Source organism: Ochotona princeps, chromosome 22, assembly GCF_030435755.1.
Source record: "Ochotona princeps isolate mOchPri1 chromosome 22, mOchPri1.hap1, whole genome shotgun sequence".
Taxonomy (NCBI): Eukaryota; Metazoa; Chordata; class Mammalia; order Lagomorpha; family Ochotonidae; genus Ochotona; species Ochotona princeps.
In genome coordinates, this window is record NC_080853.1 from 22,115,247 (window position 1) to 22,138,324 (window position 23,078).

Consider the following 23,078-nt stretch of genomic DNA (forward strand, 5'->3'; position numbering starts at 1 on the left):
GTAATGTAGGTGCTGCTTTCTCAGGCATGGTAGCAGGCAGTGGATCAGAACTTGAGCTGCTGGGTCTCAAACTGGCACGCGTGGGGGATTCCAGCATAACAGGCAGCTGTTTTACTTACTATACCACCACTACCACCATGCCGATTCCATCTGTCTGTCTGTCTCTTAGGTTTAGTTATTCATCTGAAAAGCAGAGTTACAGAGACAGAGACGGAGAGAAAGAGACAGATGATCTTGCCTTTGCTGGTTCGTTCGCAAGTGACTAGAATGGCCAAGCTGAGCTGAGTGCAAGTCAGCAGTCAGGAGTTTCCTTGAGTCTCTCACAAGGGTGTAGGGATGCAAGCACTTGGGCCACCTGCTGCTGCTTTGCCGAATACGTATGACAGAAACTGGAAAGGGGACTAAAAGTGCAGATCCTGCTGTAACGAATTAAGCTTTGTTAGGTAGTTATGGGCAAATGGATGGGTTGACAGATGGAATTCAGGATTTCTAGTCAAGTAATTAACATTGACTGGCACTTTGATATTTTCACAAGGATTTGGAGATGCACCTCACCTTAATACTTACTACTTTTTCCACCATTGTGTTTCCAGAGCACACTGTAAGCTACTGGTCGAGGCATCTTTAAAATTATCAGTTGGTTATTTTCATTAACAGTTTGCAAAATAAGGTATCAAATAAATGTTTCTCTGAACCTAACAATGGCCGTGTTTCATCTCTCCCACTCAGTATAATTGTGAGTGTTCTCTTAAGGATGTCTTTTGTGTCTCTTCTCACGGGTAAAGCACTGTTCCTGAACAGGAAAGCTCACTGGTTTTGCCTTTTCTGAGAAGGTGTGTGTTACTCTGTATTTGTTTCCATCATGATCTTGCTTTGCAGTGTAGAATCTAGGAGCAAGCCAGACCAGTTCTCTCACAAGTTTTCCAATTCACTTTCTTTTCTAGATGATTCTAGAGCACTGTGTATGTATTTAAGAACCAAGAAAATGACTACCTCTCCAGTAAGTTCTCTGTTTTTATTGCTCAGTGTATTGTATGTTGTGCTTTTAGACCTTCATGAGGATTGTATAATTTTTTTAAAAAGTGAAAGTAAATACAATTTGGTGTGAGAGAAACTATGTAAATGAGATCAAGTTTTTTTTAATGTTTGGAATCCACTAGAGTCATCTCAGCTGTTTCTAAGTTGACCTCTGTTTATTCTGATGTCATGCCAAAAATGCAGGCATATTTGCTACATAATTCAAATTAAAAGTTAGCAAAATTCACCAAACTATTATGGGACATAGAGTCTGAGGACATGGTGAGAAGGCCGGAGGTCTAGCCTGACCTATTTTGATCCACTTGATGCCAATGTTGGGTTTATTTCCCCTGTGAGACCTGTACAATGCACTAAGGTGGAAGTGAGTTTGCTCCCAGCTCAGCATATGTGCAGATTACTGTTGTCTCTTGTTTCCAAAGCCTCTGCCACACTGCACAAAATGGCACTTAATGTGCCACTTGTGTAGCCCTGGTGATTAGGTCTGGAGGGTTACCTGGACCTGTCTTGGGTGGATCGTATAGAATGCCATATTGGTGCAGTGCACTGAGCTAGAAATGAGGATGTGCAGTCCCATCCCTATAGCCACTGCCTCCCTGCACACAGTGCCACCAGATGTGGCTGTGTTGGCAGTTCTGACTGTGAAATTCACCCTGTTCCTGCACCAACTGCTTCGTATATACTGCTCTGTCTCTGTTCCTGGTCAGATTTAACAAAATCAGGAAGATGGGCAGTTCTTTGGGTTTACCTCCAGAACTCCTGGAGAAAACCCTTCCCACTTGGCTGCTGGTGCAGCTCCTGCGTTTGGTGGAGCTCAGTTTGCTGCTCGCTGACTGCCACTGGGGTATCTGGTCACTGCAGAATGATACCATTGTCTCCGCTGCCTTGCTGTGTGCATTAGTCTCCAGGTGCCTCTGCTGTTGGCCTGTCCTCTTCTATTTCCTGAAATGTACTCTCTCTGCTTCATCCAGGCTAATGATTCTCCTGTGTTTAAACATGTACAGACCATCTTCTGTAATATTCATTCTCCGGTTGCACCATTTTTAAATGCATTAACTGCACTGTGTTTCTTGGACTTTTACCATTTGACCTATTTTGCATCATATTCATGAGAACACATTCAGGCAGAAGATTGAGATATTTTTTATATTTCAGTAAACTTTAACCTTATAAAACTGCAGTATATTTGTAGATACATACATGTATGTGATTATGTTTTTCTTTTTTTTTTTATTGGTTACATTGCATTGTGTGACACAGTTTAATAGGCAGTGGGATTCCCCCCACCCCTCCCCAAACCCCCAGCCAAGTCATAATGGCAGAGAGAGAATGAGAATCAGAGAATCTTCCTCTTTCATTTGTCTTAAATGCCCAGAACTGGACTAGCCTGAGTCTGGTGTCAGGAGCTTGCTTGCAGGTCTCCCACATGGATGCAGAGGCTCAAGGACTAGGCCTTTTCAGCTGCTTTCCTGGGCAGTGAACAGGGGCTGGATAAAAGGTGGAGCAGCCGTGATCTATATGGGATGTTGACAGGACAAAAGAGAATTAGCGTGCTATGCCACCACTCCAGCCCCACAATATCTATTTAAAACAAAAATTCTTTATCCTGCTTGATACTGAGTATGTGTATGCTTGAGTCTATAAATTGCATCCTGATCACCTTTCTGATTATTCAAAGAAGGATGAATTGCAAATCAAAAGGAATATGATTTTTAAAGTGTATAATTAATATTTAGAGGACACAATATTTTCATGTGATTTTGGTTTCTGTTCCCATGTAGATTACAGAAGTAGCTGCTTCCTGTGTCACAAGTAAATAAGACTCAGAGAAGAATATGTTCTGGGTTTTTCAGTTTTGTGGCAGATGTAACATTGGGAAGAAATGTGCTCTTTTAGGTTTTAGTGTCATTTGAAGATCTGGCTGTGGACTTCACCTGGGAGGAATGGCAAAGCCTGAACCCTGCCCAGAGAATCCTGTACAGAGATGTGATGCTGGAGACCTATAACAGCCTGGTGTCCTTGGGTGAGTGTCATTCCACTGACATGCCCAACTGGATTTTCCCCCATTTGACTACTGTAGGAGCATGTTGCAAGTTTAACTCTGGGTGAGTCCTGTATTTGAGTTCATGAAGAATCTGAGTATCTACACACTAGGAAATAATGAATACCAGACCTTCTGTTGTCTACCTAGTAGATGAGGATTATTTTTCCACGTTCATAAAAATCCAAGTTTGTGATTTGACAAAGTCTTATGTTGTTCCTCATGAGCAGGATACTGCATGACCAAACCTGACTTGATCGTGAAATTGGAACGAGGAGCAGAGCCATGGATAGTGGAAGAATGCCTAAACCAGAGCCTCAAAGGTCAGTCAGCACATGCTTGCTAAGGAGACAGTTCCAGAAAGAAAGCAGCGATTGTTCACTGAAACTCTTCTTGCTAATTTTTTCTGCTGTCTCAGTGCTTGTGACATATGGATAAGGCATTACATCTGAAAGGCCAAGTGATAGTGAACCTGAGAGACACAGAGAGAAATAAAGAATGAGCACTATTTTCTATTGATTGGATCACAATTCAAATGAGTACTTCAAGAGTTAGTTTAGTCTGAAGCCAAAGGCCTATCTATAATTGCGTTATATTGTGGATGCATCAATAATCACATCTCATACTGGAAGCAAAGTTACCAGGACGAAAACCGGAACTATATGGGATATAGACGTCCCAACCCCTGGCCTAAGATATCCATTCAGAGATATTCATTCATAAATGAATAGCATTTCATGTACTGAACAGACATTCTGATGGTGAACATTGAGAAATACGTTGCCGTAATATGTTGTTTGAATTCATTTAGGAAGAAAACCTCACATTTCTCAAAAATGCAAAGCTTTAAACCACTACGATCAGAGAAAGCTTTATTGCCTTTATGTGACAGTTCCATGGGAAGCACTTAAAGGAGCTCATGAATATGACTATTTTTTTTCTCATTTCAGTTGCCCAGGAAAATGATGGCTTGATTGAGATCAACAGAGAAAGCCAAGACATAAGATATATGATTACAGACAGCACGTTCGCTTACAATGGAGTTGACTCAAGAGAAACACTCAATTTCCATGTTCCAAAATTGATCATCAGGGAGTCAAATTGTTCTGAAATGAGTTCTGGGGCCTGCAATACATTTCACAATATGCGTCTTCGTAGGGTGCTCTGTGAGGTACCACGACCTGGAGTGAAATTAGATGCCCCTACCATGCCTGGAGGTTTTTGTCATGGCTTGAACTCTGTTGGTCAGCATCACAAGATCCAGGCTGTGCGGAAGCCATTTGAACACCATGATGAACAAAGGAAAGCTGTCCAGAAGAAGGTGTTCTTTATATTTGAGAGGGATTGTGCGAGAAATCCCTTTGCTAAGTCAACTCTTAAAGGAAAAGATATTCAGATTGGCGATGAAACTTTACATGAACATTCTTTTGAGCAAACCCACCCAACAGTGAATCTCTGTGAGTCTCTCAAGTGTGAGAAAGATGTGAATTGCAAGTCCTGTCTAACAGTGACTCAGAGATCAGGCACAGGAACAAAATCCAATGAATGTGATTGCTGCAAAAACTGCTTCAAGTATAAATGCTTCCTAGCCATCCATCACAGGATTCACAAGGTGAAAAATGATTATAGTAAATTTCAAAACAACTACTCGTGGCTGTTAGACCCCAGAATACATCAAAGAATTCCCAGAGGGGAAAGGCCTTTTGAAGGGAGTGAGTTTGGAGAAGACTTTTCCCAGAAGTCACACCCCCTCAGCCATCAGAGAACCCAGACAGAGGAAAGATCTTTTGAATGTTGTGAGTGTGGAAAAATTTTTGTTTTGAGATCTGACCCCAGAAAGACTCCAAGAATTCACACAGGGGATAAGACTTTAGAATGTGATAATTATGGAAAAACCTTTACGTGCAAATCACGCCTCATCACACATCAGAGAACTTGCTTAGGGGAAAGACCTTGTAAAGGTAGTGAGTGTGAGAAAGCCTTTTCCTGCAATCCACATCTGATACAACATCAGAGAATGCACACAAGGGAGAAGCCTTTTAAGTGTAGTGAGTGTGGGAAAGGCTTTTCCCTGAAGTCATTCCTCATGAAACATCAGAGAATGCACACAAGGGAGAAGCCTTTTGAATGTAATGAAGATGGGAAAGTCCTTATCCGCAAATCAGAGGCCATCACTCATCAGAGAATTCACACAGGGGAGAAGCTTTTTAGATGTAGTGTCTGTGTAAAAGCCTTCAGCCGCAAATCACAGCTCATCAGACATAGAAGATTGCATACAGGGAAAAAGCGTTTTGAGTGTAATGAGTGTGGGAAAGCATATTTGTACAAGTCACTCCTCACAGTACATCAGAGAACACACACGGGTGAGAAGCCGTTTGAATGTAGTGAGTGTGGCAAAGCGTTTTACTCTAGGTCTGACCACACAAGGCATCAAAGAATTCATACAGGGGAAAAACCTTTTGAATGTAGTGAGTGTGGAAAATCCTTTTCTCACAAGTCATACCTCACAGAACATCAGAGAACACACACAGGGGAAAGACCTTTTAAATGTAGTGAGTGTGGAAAGGGCTTTTCCTACAATTCGTATCTGATACAACATCAGAGAATTCACACAGGAGAGAAGCCTTTTGCATGCAGTGAGTGTGGGAAAGCCTTTTCTCGCAAATCACATGTGATGCAACACCAGAGAATTCACACAGGGGAAAAGCCTTTTGAATGTAGTGAGTGTGGGAAACAATTTTCCAGCAAATCACACCTCATCAGGCATCAGAGAATGCACACAGGGGAGAAGCCTTTTGATTGCAATGGATGTGGGAAGGCCTTTCCTTGCAAATCACAGGCAATCGCTCATCAGAGAATTCACACAGGGGAGAAGCCTTTTAAATGTAATAAATGTGGGAAGGCCTTTACCCACAAATCTTACCTCAGAATGCATGAGATAACACACCTGGGGAAAGCCTTTTGGATGTTGTGAGTGTGGAAAAGCTTTTTCCCGCAAGTCATATCTCAGAGGACATGGAGAACACACACAGGGGAAAATCCATTGAATAATGAGTGTGGAAAATTCTTTACATGCAAGCCACATGCAATATATCATGAGAGTATTCACACGATAAAACGGTTTTGAATATCAAGTTTGTGGGAAAGCCTCTTTCTGCAAGTGTGAGTTCAGAAACCATCAGAATTCACAGAGGGTAAATATTTTCTGAATGTGAAGAGTGGGAAAACCTTTTTCCACAATGAGACCCCCTAAGACATTGGAGAATTCACATGGGATGAATCCTTGTACGTGTAGTGAGTGAAAATCCTTTTCTCAAAAGTCACATATCAAAGAATTCAGGAGTGGGGAAGCCTTACGAATGTGATTGTAGAAAAGCCTTTTCCTGCCAGTCACACCTCAATATTCATCAAATAACTCACAGGGGAAAATATTTTGAATGAAGTGAGTGTGGAAATCCGTTTTCTCAGAAGGTATATGTCAAGAAGGTAAAAAATGCACAGTGGGACAAAATCCGTTTGAATATAGTCAATGAGTGGCAAACTTCCCTTTGAAATCACACATCAGAAATTTCTCATAAGGAAGAAAGCATAAAATGTGAGGAAGAGAAGCAAATGTTGTAAAAATTGATGTCTCTAAGGGAGTCACAGTTCATGAAGCAACAGGACTCCTACAAAGTGAAACTTTTTAAATTAATGTGTTTCTAATAGCAGTTTTTTCTGGCAATCACACCTCTTAAAAAAATCAACACTACACAGAAGGCTTTTGAAGGAAATATGCAAAAGAATATTTTCCTACAATTGCAACTCCATGGATGTAGAATTTTATTAAATGAGAATCTTTGAATCTAATTGACATGTCAAAAATAATACATTTTTTGCAACTAAAACCTGTCATGTAGAAGTACACGAAAAATAAAAGTTTTATCAGTATAATGAATGTGAACATTTTTCTGGGTGGTTAATATAAAGAAAACCAATTTTTGTATTTGATGCGTACAAGTTGAAGGAAAATAAAACCATAGCTATTTCTCCTTTGCTCTGCTCTAGGATCATTCCGCACTTTGCTTCAACAGCATTTGAACATAGTTTCTTTCTGCAGTATTTACATATTGTATTAGTTAATACTAATATTCAGTAAGCATAAGGTAAAATATTTCTACTGGAATATAAACATGAAAAAATAGCAATCTTTTCCAAATACCTGTCATTTTTACATATTCTGAATTAGCTGCTGCATATCCTTCTTGGATAGGTACATATTTTGCTGAGCATAATGATTTTCACTTACATCCATTTTGTTTTAAGATACAATAATTCCCTTTTTTGATGGTCTTTATGTAGTTGAATATGGCACAGATGGTCTAGAACTAGAGGAAAGTGTGTAAGACCATTGTTTCCACATTCTCTTTTTTCCTTTTGTATCTGGGACAAGTTGGGAGATAAAGGGAGAAGCCCCACCCAGCCTGCCAACCATCCCAGGGTTCCTGATGTGGGCATACTCCAAGGGCACTGCTCAAGTGGTTTTGATAGTTCAACTGTTCTGAATTGCTGCCAGTTTCGCCATTTGAAATATGATGCAATCTCCCCAGAATCCTTGGCTGCCATAATCCACTTTACAGTCTCCTTTTCCCCAGGAGACTCACTGCCAACACTTGGCTGGGGTAGTTGATTGATTTTTTTTTTCTCTTCTCCATCCTCTGTTGTGGTACTAGGTGTCCTCTGCAGGCTTCAGTGAACTGCCATATCCTCCATGTGCACCTGGATATGCTGTCCACTGTTCTGTCTGAACCATTGAGGAGTCTTGACTTTGACACATGCACTCCACAGAGACCATGGCACTTACACTTCTTTTCATGCTTGGGGTTTTGAGATCATCAATTTAATTTGGGAGATCCCCAAAGAAACGTCATCTGAGGCCATCTCAGACCTGATTCTTGTGTGTGCTTGCCAATAAAGGGTCTTCCACAGTCTAACACCCCACTCGGCCTATTTACATGCTAGAAAGAAAGCAGCAATTGTTCACTGAAACTCTTCTAATGTTTTTCTTTTAAAAAAAAAAGATTTTATTTTATTTTTCACTACAAAGTCAGATATACAGAGAGGAGGAGAGACAGAGAGAAATATCTTTTTTCTGATGATTCACTCCCCAAGTGACTGCAATGACTGGTACTGCGCCAGTCTGAAGCCAGGAGCCCAGATCCTCTTCTGGGTCTTCCACGTGGGTGCATTGTCTCAAGGCTTTGGGCCGTCCTTGACTGCTTTCCCAGGCCACAAGCAGGGAGCTGGATGGGAAGTGGAGATGCCAGGATTAGAACCGGCGCCCATATGGGATCCTGGTGCGTGCAAAGTGAGGACTTTAGCCACTGGGCCATGGTGCCAGGCCCTAAATGTGTGATTCTGAGAAGCCATAGATAACAGGTTCTTGTAGATATATGCTGAATGTTTTCATCATTATTTTCTAATTTCAAAATTCCACAGATCTCTATAGCTATTCCCATGGTATAGGAGCATGAAATATTACAGTTTAATTTCGTACTTCTGAGCTTTACCTGCTTAAATATACATATATTTAATATACATAAAATATAATATATTTAACATAATATATATTTAACTATATATATATTCCCCTCCTGTATTTGACAAAAAAAACCATAGGTGTTCTGAGGGTAGAACAACTCTATTTGGGTAAGTAACATCCCATCCCGTCGGGCTTACAAGCAGATCTCACAGAAATCCAGTTTTGTCACTTTTCCTGTACAATGGGATTTTTACTCACAGAACGTATTGTATTGAAATGAAGCATGTTGAGTACCCCACACAACAGAAGGTGCGAGAACATCTCTAAACTCGCCACGAACTCCATACCCTGAGAGAACTTTAGCACCCAAGTAATTTTCAGCTAGCATTGAAAACAACAGCTTTGGCACCACATACTGCTGAATGTGCATGTGACACATAGGGAACTCAGCATGTTGGTGAGTGGCATAGTCCGGAACATATAGCATAGGTGTTCCGATGGCAGAACAACTCCATTTGGGTAACTAACTTCACATACCATTGGGTTTCCAAGCAGCTCTCACGGAAACCTAGTTTTCTTGAGCTTGACCCTGAGCCATGAACCCAGAACCCTGATCCTGAGCCCTTGAGCCTGAGCTCTGACCCTGAGCCCTGAATTAGTGTGCTAGGACATGACAGACCTTGGCTGAGAACATCCTATGGTCCTGGAGAGCAGGCTGGCAGCATGCACATAGCATGTCTGCGACAAGGTGGTGCCGCAGATGGCTGGAGCTGGCATCACCCCAGGAGAGGATGCCACATTTTCTAAGAGATCCAAGGCTCAGAGTACCTCATATTATCAGGCTCAGGACAAGAGAACACTATCAGCATGTATCTTCCACCTGGTGATTTTGTACCGCAGGGAAGGACACCCAAGGTGAAGATCCCTCTGATCCCTCTCACCACCCACAGTGGTTGGTCTCCTTTTGGCAGATGCCGCCCTGAAACAGACACTGTCAATAGCCATCAGCTCCCTCTTTTGTACCAAGAAGAAAAGAAATTATTTTCTTTCTCTGAAAGGAGGAAGGAAGGAGTTAGAGGATGTTCCTCTCCATGGGCTTACTCTCCTCACGTGTGCAGCAGCCGGGGCGGGACCAAGCCGAAGCTGAAAGCCAGAAACTAACCCAGGTCTCCTGCCTGTGTGGGTGGCAGGGACCCAACCATTGGAGCCATCATTCCCACTGCCACCCAGGGTGGGGAGGAAGCCAGAAACGGATCTGAGATGTCGACCTAGGCTCTCAGACAGCAATAATGACACCCTGAGAGGTGCCATTATGAGAAATACACCCTGGGACCAGTGCAGTGGCTCCACAAGTCTTGTTAGCACTGGCATCCTATATGGGCATTGCTTCATGCTCTGGCTGCTCCACTAATCCCCCTTTTCCTTTTCTTTTTTTTTTTAATTTTTTTTTCTTTTTATTGTATTGTTGACAATCTTTACATAGTTAATTACAGTTAAAGGAAAAAGAAGGAAAAAAAAAGGTTTAGGGGGATAGGAAAGTGGGTAATGCTATTATGTCCATATTGTTTCCATCACGTATCTGAGGTAAAGGGGGATATTGAGGGAGAAGCCCCACCCGGTTTCCCGCCCACCCTAAGTCCCGGATGTGGGGCATGCTCTGAGATATGTGCTCGAGTGGTGTTAATAGTTCTGCAGTTATGAATCGCTGCCAGTTTCGCTCGATGAGGTCGTCCACCAATTGATATGGTCCATCATAAAGTCTCCATTTGCCCCATAATTTGCTGCCAACATATAACTGAGATGAATGATTGTCCCGTTCTGTCTTCTGTCTTTTCTTGGTTAGAGTTCTGAGTCCAGCAGTTCGATTGGGGAGATCTCCAAAGATACTTTGAGGTATTCCCAGACTAGATTCTTATATGTTCTAGCAAGCACAGGGCCCGGCACAGTCCATCACCCCGATCAGCTGGTGGTTGCAATTGCTGGGTTGGTTCTGTTTTCAGTCCAGAGTTGCACTGGAACCAATGGGTGTTGCAGTCCAGTCTGGTTCGGCCCTTACATCAACCAGTGGGAGCTGCAGCCTAGTAGGGGCGACCCACAATAACCCCCACCAAGCCCGCCCCCTACCCTGGTTTGCCAGTATGTATAGCAGAAGACCAGTCTGTCCCCCATCCCATTTGGCTCTGGTACTTGTCAATGGGTATTAAAGCTTAGTTCTATCTAACCAACTCAACCATCCAGCCCTCACAGATGTTGTTGAGTGCCTCTCTATCTAGCCATCCCAGCCCCCGTCCTAGTTTTCATGCCCTCCCACGGGAATAGTGACCCAAGAAGGGGGAACCCACTTTTCCCTCCCAGGTCTCTCTGTCCCGGTTTATGCACTCTTTAGGTGGTCCTGAGATTTGACTCGACAGAATTAGTCCCCAGTGCCAGCTTCTGCCAGCTGATGCTGCGGCCCTGATCTAGTCCACATGCAGCGCACAGGTGTTATAGCCTTGCTTGGTCGGGTCTGTCTCTATCCCAGCCAAAACTCTCCAGTGGGAGTAGCTGACTGGTAAGGGGACCAGCCCCTTAATGCCCCCGCCAGCTCTGCCCCTTCCTTCCTGGATCTCATGTGTGCTTTTCCTTTTCTTAAAATTAATTAGCAGACAAAAATTGCACGTATTCACATATTTATGGAATTCAGTGTGAGATTTTGGTCCATTACATAATGTGTAGCAATCAAAATGAGCAATTAGGATTTCTACCATCTCAAACATTTCTCATTTCTTTGTTTCAGGGATCCCAAAATCTGGGGGAAATTGTACTACATGAAATTAAGAATTGCATGATCTCATTCCTGGGTGGGTGCTAAACAAGTTGGTGTTGCAGCAATGGAGGGTAGAAGGGTGTTCAGCGGAGGGAGGGAGAACGATGAGTGGCAGACAAGTACAGCTAGGATGAAGCATCCATCTCAGCGTTCTGTGGTGCAGTAGAGTGGCCAGGAGAGAGGATGCTGCACTTCAAAAGCAACTCTAAAGCAGATGTATTCTGTGGGCACTTGGTCCTGCTGCTTGTGCTTCTGTGAGCAGGTGAGTTTCCACCCAAGCAAGGATACCCAGAACCGAGGATGGCCAAGCAGGTGCTTGCTGATCTTCCAGTTGTGTCTCCATCTGTTTTTCTGCTTCACCGTTGCTCTCCCATTGGTTTGCAGGTTTTATTCTTCCTCACTCAATTGCTCCTCCAAGCACACGTGCTGGGCTGTGGCTTGTCTTCTCATTTTGTTTATGGTGCGTTGGTGAAACACAATTCTACCTCAGTGGAGCGATACATTGGTCTCTGTCTTTTCTGGTTGGCCTGTGTGGTGTCTTACTCAGTAAACCAAGGTCACAGGGCTCCTTTCCTGTGTTCTTAATGTTTTCCAGTTGAGTGTTTCTAGATTGTCTCATGTGTGTTACACATGTTGATATTCAGTTTAGCATTTGTGTATCTGTGTCCATGAGTGAGACTGGGCCATCATCACCCTTCATCATATTGCCAGGGTGGGCTCCGAGGTTGCATGGGTGCCATATGACAAGTCACAGAGTGTGTCAGTCAAGGTCTCTGTGGTCAGTGGAGGCATACTGGCAGCAGGAGAGCTCAGGAAGGTTTGTGCACAGCAGGTTGTTCGATGGTGCATGTGCCAAAGGAACCATGGGAGCAGCTACAGAATCAGAAACAATCGAAAGGGAGCAGGGAGTCATCAGCTGGCCACCTTGTAGAGGGAGGGACCAGGAGGAAAGGGGACACACCAAACCCTATGATCTCATCATTTTCTACCCTGTACTTCATGGCCAGGTACTCACTAGCAAACATCATCAGAGGTCTCAAGGCATGAGGGCTCTAGGGATGGAGTCTCTACTGACTAGTGTCCTAGGGTAGCAAGTAACACAGGTAAGGTGCATTGTCCAGGGCTGTCCAGAGACACACACTAACAGGCACAGATGCTCCTTGAACTAAGTGCAGATAGACTGGCAGGAGTTGAAATGATAGAGTGTTGAAAAGGTATGCAATACTACCTAATCCAGCCAACGCTCTACCTTAGCAACCCAACACACTGTGGGGGTCTGGGTGGGTTCCCATTCGTGGCTCTGGAATTGTCTGGGAACTGAATGCACTGATGCTGCTCCAACTCCCTGGAAGGCCAGACTGGCATCGTGGTGCACAGGGTAAGCCAGCCTTGTGACATCAGCATCCCACATAGGAGTGCTCCTTCAAGTCCGGCTGCTTCCCTTCCCACCTAGCTTCCTCCTAATGCACTGGGCAGGCAACAGAGGGTGGTCCCAAGTCTTGGACACCTGCTGCCCAGATTGGACTCTCAGAGGGAGTTCCTGGCTCCAGGCTTCAGCCAGCCCAAGTCTGGCCATTGCAGTCATTCAGGGAACAGATTAAGGGATGGAAGAACGCACACTGTCTCTCCCTCCCTGTAACTCTGCCTTTCAGAGAGTAATTTTTTAAAATGCAGGAAGTATGAATAATGAACTATTTTAGAGAAGTTATTTACTTATAGGAGGGGCAGAAAGGCATAAACAGAGCTGCGCTCTAGTGGTTTGCCCCCCTCATTGACAGCAGTAACTGGGAAGGGAGCCAGGAATCCCACCCAGGTCTCCCAGTTGAGTGGCAGGGACTCAACTACTGGAACTGCCTCTCCAAGTGAGTATCGGCAGCAAGCGGGAACCAGAAGTAGAGCTGGGCTCGCGTTGTGGTGCAGCAAGCTAAGCCACCACCTCTTCTCCAAAATCAGGTACATAGGATCATTAGGCTGGTGTGGCCAGTTAGGAACTGAACCAGCAGATGTAAGATTCTCTGTCCCTCTGTGAAAATTCGTGTGCGTGTGTGTGTGTGTCCCTCTCTTCTCTGTACTTCTGCCTTTTGAATAAATGAATAAATCTTTGGAAAAAAAAAAAAGGAAGCAGAACTGGGACTTGAACCAAGGCACTCTGCCATAAGACGTAGGTGTCGCCGCTGGCCCCTGCTGTGCCAAATGTCCACCCAAGCCTTTCACCACAGTTGGCTGTGTGTGCAGCACTGGTTACTGCAGGGCAGAACGGAATGGCCGTATGTTCAGTGTAGTTGCTGTGGTCCGGAATGGCCATGTGTGCAGTGCTGGTTACTACAATGCACAATGGGTTGTGACACCTAATTATTATCCCCACTCTAAGCACGTCTAAGCAACCTGAGCAGTGTAATCCAGGGACTGGAAGACAGTCGCTTTTCAGGACAGACTTAATTATTTCCAGGGCAGCCACGTTTGGTACAACCCAAATATGCCACATGGGAGTTATGTCAAATTCAGTGCGCTTGACCACCACCATTAACTCTTAATTACGAAGACTCATAGCAATATAGAAAACATGTTGCATAAAATAAAAATATAAGGTGCAGCAAACATATTTGAGCTTACTAGATGATTAAGGAGGAATACTCACACATAAATGAAAGCAGTCTCGTTGAGTACATAGATCTGTGGGTGAATGCTTTTTCCAATACTTTCTGTTAATGTATCATTAAATAATAATGAAGGTGAAATCAAAAGGCATGCAGGAAAAAAAATACTTGCCACAATTCCCTTCCAGCAGCTGTGCCTGCAGCTCTCAGAACAGTAACTTTGAGAAGACCTACATTAATCATAGATGAGAAAGACCTTGGAATTTACCCTATAAATAAAAACTAACACCTTGGTTTCTTCCCCCTTGCCATAATTAAAGCATCAAGTTAATTTCAAAACGTGTTTGGAGACTTTCCTAACAACTAATGAGGATTACATTTATGAAAAACATGAATGACATATACTTCCTTAGATGCATTTTTGATGTTATATTTATTTTAATCTTACCTATATGCTGTAAATATTTCTATTTGTAATATTTATGTCTCATTAATTTATATACTCAATGTCACATCATCTATGTCTAGGTCTTAGCTTTTTAGAATAATGTCAGCAGGGGCCAGTGCTGTGGTGTAGCAAGTAAAGGTGGTGCCTGTAACATGGCATCCCATAGGAGCACCTGTTTGAGTCCCAGCTGCTCCACTTCTGATCCAGTGTCATCCAGGTACCTCATCTTGGAGCATTTTCTGAGGATTCTGTTCGTGTGTTTTTGATAGTTCTGAGATTCTGCTGATAGTGCTGCTCCAAGGATGAGGAAATCCTTCCAAGGCCAATTGGTTATCACAGTCCACCTCCGTGTCTCCATTGGCTCAGAATTTTGCTGTCAAACTTCACTGGGGTAATTGATCAATTTGTTCTGCCCTCCATCCTCAGCAAACCAGTGAGTGCTGTGGCCCAACCTAACCCTGCCCAACACACACTCGACCCTCATGTACCACAGGGGGAGCTGCAGCCCAATCAGAGTAACCCCCAATAACCCCCACTGGACCACCCCCCCATCTCTGGTTCCTATGCCTGCCAGCATGTGTAGTGGACTGGTCTGGTCTGCACCACATCCCATTGAGATCTTGTATATATCATTGGACATTGAGCCTAACTCAACCCAATCAACTCCACCCTCCAGCACAACTCATGCCAGCAGGTGCCACCACCTGTCCAGCCAGGCCAGTCCCTAGTCCTGGTTCTCCATGCTTACCAGTGGGAGTTGCAACCTAGTAGAGAGGAACCCACAACCTGCCCACTGGACCTACTCCCCACCCTGGATCTTGCACTCTGCAGGTGATTCTGTGGTCTAACTTGACAGGACCTAGCCCCAGCATTTTGTCAGCTGATGCTGTGGCAAAGCCTAACCCATCTGCCCTTATTTTGGCTCACGCCTGTATCTGTGGATACAATTGGCTACCACAGCCTGGCTATTCCCCTAATCAGTTCACATGTAGGCCAACAGGTGTTGTAGCCCTGCCCAGCCTGGTCTGCCCCCAGTCAACTCCCATGTTCGTTAGCATGAGTGATGACCTAGCAGTAGAGTTACCATTACTCTCCTACCAGGCCCACCCCCCTGTCCCAGTCTTGTGTGTGCTGGTGGGTGGTGTGGCCCATCCCACCTCAGCATTTGCCAGCGGGTGCCATAGCCTAGCCTGGCTCAGTCTGCCCCCCATTCCAAGTCACACTGGTTGGAGCTGCCGCCCAACCTGTTGCAGTCAGTCCCCAGTCATGGCCCTAATGTGAACTGGCTGGTAATGCGGCCAGACCTAACCTGTCCAGCACCCCAACCTGGTTCTCAGATCTGCCAATGGGTGTTGTGAACTGGTCCAGCCTGGCCTGCCCCATTCCTGAGCCATGTATATGTCGCTTGCACCCCAATTCCCAACTCTGAGGTTGTCTATCTGCCCTTCTCCTTCCTCTGCTCAGTCTGGGGAGAAGAAAACACTTGCCTTCCACAACAGTGAAGATGGGGCACTGTCCTCCCCTTCGGGTGTGAGGTAGGTGGGGTGGGCGTGCTCACCCCTTTAAGAAAGAGAAGAATGAGGGCAACAATGAGAAGCAAGTGAGGATGCCACCACAGACTGTGCCACCTGCTGCAAGTCCTTGTTTAGAGGAGTCGGTCCGTTCCTGCTTGCTTTCACTGCCTGCACACTCGGGAATCTCGAACCACTGTGCATGACAGAACAGACGTGCAGTTCTTACACAAGAATGCACCTTCCAGCCCCCACCCCCACTAAACACAGATTCCCAAGGTGCAGAATGCCTCATGCATCATTTCCTCAGCGTCTGTGCTGAGCCAGGCTGAGCCCTGGCTTGCTCAACACTGTAACACACTCAGGAGTGAAGAGCTGCCCCTGCTCACTGCTCAGCTTTTCCAATCCATTTCCTGCTCTCTCTCCCTTCACTCCTGAATTCACTTCTGCCCTCCTACCCTGTGTCATTCCAAGCACCCAATGTGCTCATCACATTGAGGCACCCTGCAGGAGCAGCTGGAGTCTCCTATTTCTAGGAGACCTGGCAGCGTTGGAACTTAGTGACCTGCTTTTGTGAACTTTCTTTCTAGGATTTTGGCCCCTCTTGTCTTGTTCTCTAAAGACAGACTTTGTTTCCTTAGGTCAGCGTGGCTTGCCAGAGCTCACAGTGTCCTTCAGAGTTCAAAACTGTCATAAATTGTATTTGGCAGGTTCTCCTGTTTGCTTCGTCACTACTGCTTCAGCACTGCCAAGAATTGATGGTCCAGACATCGCTTTAATAAGTATCTCCCTCTAAGACGTGCCTGGAAGGCACTGGCCTTCCATGGCAGCTGTCTATGGATACTTCTCTGAGGAGATTAAAAATCTTCCTGGCAGCCCAGGCTTTGTTCTTGGGAGTGCTAACATTATGCAAAGTGGGAGCTAGCTCAATGAATGAAATTTGCTTCAATGGAACTTAGTCTATAAGAAGAGTGAATCACACTGGCATCACAGAGGCAAGCTCATTTGATATAACCCAGTAAGAAAGGACCAACAGAAAGTTCCTGTTCTGGGAGACTTAAAAAAATAACCCAATTTGGGGCTAGCATGGTGGCATAGCAAGCTAAGCCTCTGCTGTGGCTCCAGCAACGCAGCTGCTGCATTTCTGATGCAGCTGCCTGCTAACGTGCCTGGGAAAGCAAGTGGAGGATGGACCAAGTGCTTGGGTCCCTGAACCCACATGGGAGATCTGGAAGAAGCTTCTGGCTCCAGACTGGCCCAGCCCCAGTCTGTTGTGGCAATTTGGGGAGTGAATCACCTGGTAAAAGATCTCTCCCCTCTCTATGTAACATTACCTTTCAAGTGGAAATAAATATATATTTTAAAAATGTTTTTAAAATAGGGCCTTTCGTGCTGGGATCCCATATGGGTAACGGTTCTAATCCCAGCTGCCCTGCTTCCCATCTGGCTCCCTGCTTGTGGCTTGGGAAAGCAGTTGAAGATGGCCTTGGGACCCTGCATCACGTGGGAGACCTGGAAGAAGCTCTTGGCTCCTGGCCTTGGAGCCACTTAGCTTAGCTCTGGCAGCTTAGCTCTGCTACTTGGGGATATAAGTGGCAGTAAGCACTGGATGGAACCAGTCGATGGAGGATCGTTCTCTCTGACTGTCCTTTTCTCTGTAGATGTTCCTTTTCAATAAAAATAAATAATAATTTTATTTTTAAAAAAATATTTATTTTTTTTATTGGAAAGGCAGATATACAGAGAGGAGGAGAGGCAGAGAGGAAGGTCTTCCGTTCGATGGTTCGCTCCCCAAGCTACCGCAATGGCTGGAGCTGAGCAGATACAAAGCCAGGAGCCAGGAGCTTCTTCCGGGTCTCCCACATGGGTGCAGGATCCCAAGGCTTTGGGCTGTCCTCGACCGCTTTCCCAGGCCACAAGCAGGGAGCTGGATGGGAAGCGGGGTTGCTAGGATACGAACCAGCGCCCATGTGGTATCCTGGTGCGTTCAAGGCTAAGGCTTTAACCACTATGCTATCGCGCCGGGCCCAATAATAATGTGTTTAAAAGGTGTGTGTGTTTTTTTTAACTGGCTCTCTATGGGGGAAGACGATTCATTCTCAAACACCTTGCTCTTGGGGAAAAAATGGCTCGTTTTGTCGCTGGATGGGGCATCACGCCTGGATGCGATCCCTTTCGGCTGGTGCAGCCTGCAGCCTGCTGCAGAATCTGCCAGCTGGAGAGCTCCCATCCCTGCACCTCTGTCTATCCCATTTCCTTGGTAATCGTGTGGAGCAGGGACTCCTCACGCTGCGTATTCTCAATGACTCCTTTCTGGGAGCCACCGACCATTTTTTCCTTTCCGCACACTTAAACTGCATCCTCCGCTTCCCCCGGTCCAAGACCCCTCCCCAGGGATCACGCTTCCAGCTTTGGAACCCCAGGAGTCAAGGATCCGCAAGAACGGTCCCTCACTTGCCGGGCCCTGCTTGTGACTTTCTGGGAATTGTAGTTTTCCTGGCGAGAGCGCTTCCGCTGCCGCCGTAGGCCAAGGACCACAACTCCCGATAGCCTTCGCGCGCCGCGCCTGCGCATCCGCACGCGAGGGAAGACGGAGGTTTCCCGGCGCGTCGTAAGCTCGACCGGAGTAAGTGTAGGCGGCGGCGGCGGACGGCGCGGGTATCCTGGCAGACATGGACAGCGCGGGGAAAGAGCGAGAGGCGGTGCAGCTGATGGCGGAGGCCGAGAAGCGAGTCAAGGCTTCCCACTCCTTCCTCCGGGGCCTGTTTGGGTGAGCGCCGAACCTCGCGTATCCTAAGGGGGTCCCCTTTCTGGCTCCCCTCCGTCTCCGGTTGCTTCCCCTCCCCCACTCCGGGGGCCCCACGGACCTCGGGTGTCTGTTAGAGCGCGCTTGGCGACCTCAGCGCCCCACACTGCCTCTGGAACCTGTGGTGTCCCCAGGACGCGCCCTCCAGAGCCTCCAGCGGCTCCCCTCTCCACCCCCGGGGGACTCCTTCGAACGCCCAGGGCGCTCTCAGGGGCTTCTCATCCCGCGGGGAGACTGTGGGGTCACCAGGACACGCTCCTCTTCGTGCCATCTTAGGATTTCCACACGCCCCCAAGAGGGAAGCCTTCAGCCCCTCTGCCCCCGGGGGCCACCTTTGGTGCTGGGTCCCAGCGGTCGTGGAGAGCCCGCCTGGCCCCGGACTTCCGTGCCCGGGGTGCGGTGGGGGTCTCCGGCGGCTGGAGAACCTCGCCCTGGGCCGGGGATGCAGGCTGGCGTTGCGCCCATTCGAGGTTGACTTTGTCAGGTACTGTCTGGGTGAAGAAATGCGTGTTCCTGGCATAGTATTTTTCCTCGACCAGGGGTTGCTTTCTAGCCAGGCCAGTGTTAAAGGCGTATAGCTCACGCGCTGTCCCAGGGCAGGCTTTTCGCTTGGATCTCTGAGGCAGAGCCTGTGCAACAGCCCTGGAAGAATTCTGGGCTGTTGATCTGAATGATTCAGCTATTTCCGTCGGGAGAGGCAGCGATTTTGCGAGTGTATTTTGTGTGTGTGTGTGTGTGTGTGTGTGTTTCCCTTTTGGAAGAGGTGCGCCTGTCCCTCAGAGCCGACTTTGCATACATGCCATGTTGCCTTATTAATGCAATTTTCCTGGACTCGTATTCTAGAAAACACGGGTATGAGCTCCTGGCTTATGTTCTTGGACTACAAATTATGTTGCTCACATGAATTTCATCTGGATGTACTTTGGGGTAGGTTTCCTGCTGTGCACGGTAGTGGCTGCAGGGGTATGTAAAGGTCATGGTCTCTGTCCTGGAGGACCCCTCAGAGGGCTTTTATTTAATAATTGGAAAGGCAGAGCTACAGATCTTTCAGCAGCTGGTTCACAACCCAAAGACTGTTGCCTGGGTGAGGCCAACAAGTTCTTGGGGGTCTCACATGAGTGACAGGGGCCATGCTGTGGACAATGTTGTGCTTGCCCAAGCCCGGCTCAACTAGCCCTCCGCTGTGGGTTACCAGCATCCTGAGCTACAGCCTAACCCACTTAGCCACAGTGCCAGCCCAAGAAGACTGGCATCTACCCACCCACTCTTGGTTTGCTGGAAAGACTAACCCGCAGGCTAACCCAGTTCATTATCCCAGCCCCAGGACATGGGACTAGCTGTGGAGGTTTCCTCTGCCATGAAGGGATAGGAGTGGGCTGGTAGCCTAGTGATTCCAGAGGCCTGTGTCCCACATCGGAGGACTTGGCCTCCTGCTGTGGCTCCTGACTCCCCTGCCAGGGGTTGCAGACCCTCCTGGGCTCTGTGGCTCCGTGGGCGGGTTCCTGCCACCCCCATGGGACACCAGCGCTGGAGGAGTGAGCCATTGAACTGGACTCATCGTCCTGTCGGTCTGTGTGTCGCCCTGCCTCTCAAATGAAAGACATTAACGGAGAGGACAGTACTGCACCTCAGTCTGTGAGGGCTTGGTGATTTTGCTTGTGGAACGTTTGGACTGGTGATCAGCGTGTACATTCTGAGTCCCACCAAGGAGGCAGCCAGCCGCACCGAGTAAATGGCTTTTCCAGGATTTGTGAGCAAGGCCCTTTGGCCGGGACTGGCCGTTGGATGGAATCAGATGCCCGTGGGTGCTTTGGTCAGTTAAAGTGCCCTGCTCATGTTTGCGTGAGGGCCTTGCTTCTCCACGTCCTCTGCTCCAGGGAGGCTTGACGGAAGAAGGCTCCGAGCTCCGTGAGCTTTAATACTGTCATGGACTTTCCTGTAGTTGAAAGAAAAAGCTGGCATAGTTTCTCTGAGGATTATAGTGGGAAGACTGAGATTTATATCTATTGAAGACGCTTAGCACCTTCACCTGTCTGGCCACCCCGCCCCTCCTCCCTTTGCTAAGAACTGAAGCATCTGTGGTCCTAAAGGCCTCTGTGTTCTCCTGTATTTAAAGGACCGTCCAGCGCCGTGTCAGACTCCTGAATTGACACAGCACAGAGTTAACACACCGGCCTGAGTCCTGCTGGTGACCTGTTAATGCTTTCAGGAGGACAGGGGCCGTTGCAAGGTGCCCAGGAGTCACACACCTGCTCCGTGTTCTCAGTAGACACGTGAGCTCACACCTCCTGACTCAAAGCATCGCCACCACCCCCCAGATGTTGCGCCAGCATTGTATTCAGTACTGCTGCGTGGCTCTTGGTTTCTCTTGCTCAGGAAATGGGATGAAGGCGTGTGTGCGTGCTGGTGAGAAAGGGGTGATCACTTCCTCCGCAGGTGTTTGAAGCGCAGGGCTCCTGCCTTGTCTGCACTGCGCAGGGATCACTGTTCTCCCCGTGACATCTGTCCCCTGTCCCCCACGAGAAGAGAGCTGGCCGAAGTTGCAAACCTGGCAGGAGCCCCTGCCCTGGTGCCTGGGGGGCACTGCCTGCAGCTGCACAGTGGCTGTGGAGTCAACTAAATAGTCCTTGCTGAAGAGCCTCGTGTGGTCGAGGTGCTACCAAGAGAACTGCCATTTAGTTCACTGCCAGAGACGAGTAGCTGCGGCTGAATTTTGTAGCTGATTGCAAGTTCTCATTTAGAATCTTAATGAACTGCTGTGATCTTAATATGACTAAAATAGGGTAGTTTTGCGTTGAGAAGCCCTCACGCCGTCCTCTCAGTCTTACTGCTGGGAAAGCCCAAGCTGGGGATGGACTGCCCAGTGTCCCTCAAAGGAAATGCTGCTGAACAAGGACTGAGGAAGAGTGGGCATTGAGCCTCGGGGTAAAAATGTTCTTGGCCCGCTTGGGCATGCGTGGCTCTGGTTCCTGGCTGGGACTCCTGACTCCACCTCTTTGCTGCTGTAGACCCCAGCCAGCCATAGTGATGTCTCGTGTAAGTGGGTGTGCACAAGCCGCCTGGGAGACCTGCATTGAGTGCCTGCCTCCCAGCTGCAGCGGCTCCTCCTCCCCACCCCCACTGTGCACACGTGCGTGACACACGTACACCACCACCACCACCCCTACTGCCATTGTCTGCAGCTGGGGAGTGTGCCGTGCTGGGGAGCTCTGCCTGCCTGAGAAGTTTTACAAACTCAAGGTGCTCATGAACAGTAAGAAACAGAACAAAAAAGCAAAACAGGCATGGTGGCAGGAGGATGCTCTTTCTGATGGTTAATACTGTGTTTCCTTGCATTTTGATATTCTTATGTATCTTACAAAAGGTCTGTCAGTCTGTTTCAATGTACTTTTTTTTTTTTTTTACTTATTTTAAGGCTTATTTTTATTTATTTGAGAGGCATAGTAGCAGAAAAAGAGGTCAGCCTCTGTCCTCCTGTTGACTCCCCACCTGCCAAGCAGCTGGGGAGGGTCAGGGCTGAAGCCAGGAAGCAGGAACTCCAGCCAGGGCTCCTGTGTGGGAGGAGGATCCCAGGATTGGGCGACGCCTACTGACTCCCAGAGTGTAGCAGGAAGCTGGATTGGAAGCAGGGTAGCTAGAACTTGAACCAGAACTCTGAAATGGGATGGAGGCATCACAAGTGATGGCTTACCCCAGTGTTCCATGGTACTGGCCCGCCTTTTTAAACTTACCTTCAGTTTATTTGAAACGCAGAGGGACATGGAGAGTCAGAGATCTTCGGCCGTCCTCCACTGCTCTCCCAGGCACACTACCAGGGAGCGGGGTAGGAAGTGGAGCAGCTGCAAATTGTTTTGGCACCAACTGGGATGCCATGATTGCAGGCAGAGGCTTAACTCGCTCTGCTACAACATAAATGCCCACTACACTGCTAATTACCTGTATTCGTCATTCAGCTTCATTTCAACAAATACTTACATGTGTTTAAGTTTTGTCAAATTAGTGGGATCGTACGATAATATTTGGTAAAGCACTCGAGTCTTCATCAGTTAAGAAAAATTTAAAATTTGCCCTGTAGTCTTAAAACTTACTAATTTTGGGCAAAGTGTGATGTCTCAAATGGCCAATCCTTGGCCTTGCAAGTGCCCCGATCTTTTATGAGTGCCAGTTTGTGTCTGGGCTGCTCCACTTCCTAACCAGCTCCCTTCTTATGGCCTAAGAAAGCAGTGGAGGATGGCCCAAAGCCTTGGGAGCCTGTGACCGCATGGGAGACCAGGAAGAAGCTCTGGACCTGCTCCGGATCCGCTCAGCTCTGG

The 23,078-nt window shown here is 47.1% G+C and overlaps 2 protein-coding genes across 2 annotated transcripts in view; both read left to right on the forward strand.

Annotated features, from left to right (window-relative positions):
• The first annotated feature begins 602 nt into the window (after nt 1-602).
• On the forward strand, nt 603-6,181 carry LOC101516910 (zinc finger protein 260-like). Its single transcript, XM_058679397.1, has 5 exons — nt 603-835; nt 945-1,000; nt 2,932-3,058; nt 3,307-3,399; nt 4,027-6,181. The coding sequence occupies exons 2-5, from the start codon at nt 965-967 to the stop codon at nt 6,048-6,050; spliced, it is 2,280 nt and encodes a 759-aa protein (XP_058535380.1). The 5' UTR covers nt 603-835; nt 945-964; the 3' UTR covers nt 6,051-6,181.
• Nucleotides 6,182-18,603: 12,422 nt separating this feature from the next.
• Nucleotides 18,604-23,078, forward strand: part of NAPB (NSF attachment protein beta) — a 34,062-nt gene continuing 29,587 nt past the window's right edge. Inside the window, exon 1 of the mRNA XM_004585653.4 lies at nt 18,604-18,729. Coding sequence (XP_004585710.1) covers nt 18,632-18,729 — 98 coding nt within the window. The 5' untranslated portion in view covers nt 18,604-18,631. The remainder of the gene's footprint in view (nt 18,730-23,078) is intronic.

Bases quoted from the DNA above. Each gene is read 5' to 3' on its own strand.
- LOC101516910 (XM_058679397.1), top strand. From the start codon at position 965: ATGTATTTAAGAACCAAGAAAATGACTACCTCTCCA. The intron at 1,001-2,931 runs GTAAGTTCTCTG...GTGCTCTTTTAG, and splicing joins AGAAAATGACTACCTCTCCA to GTTTTAGTGTCATTTGAAGA. The intron at 3,059-3,306 runs GTGAGTGTCATT...CCTCATGAGCAG, and splicing joins TAACAGCCTGGTGTCCTTGG to GATACTGCATGACCAAACCT.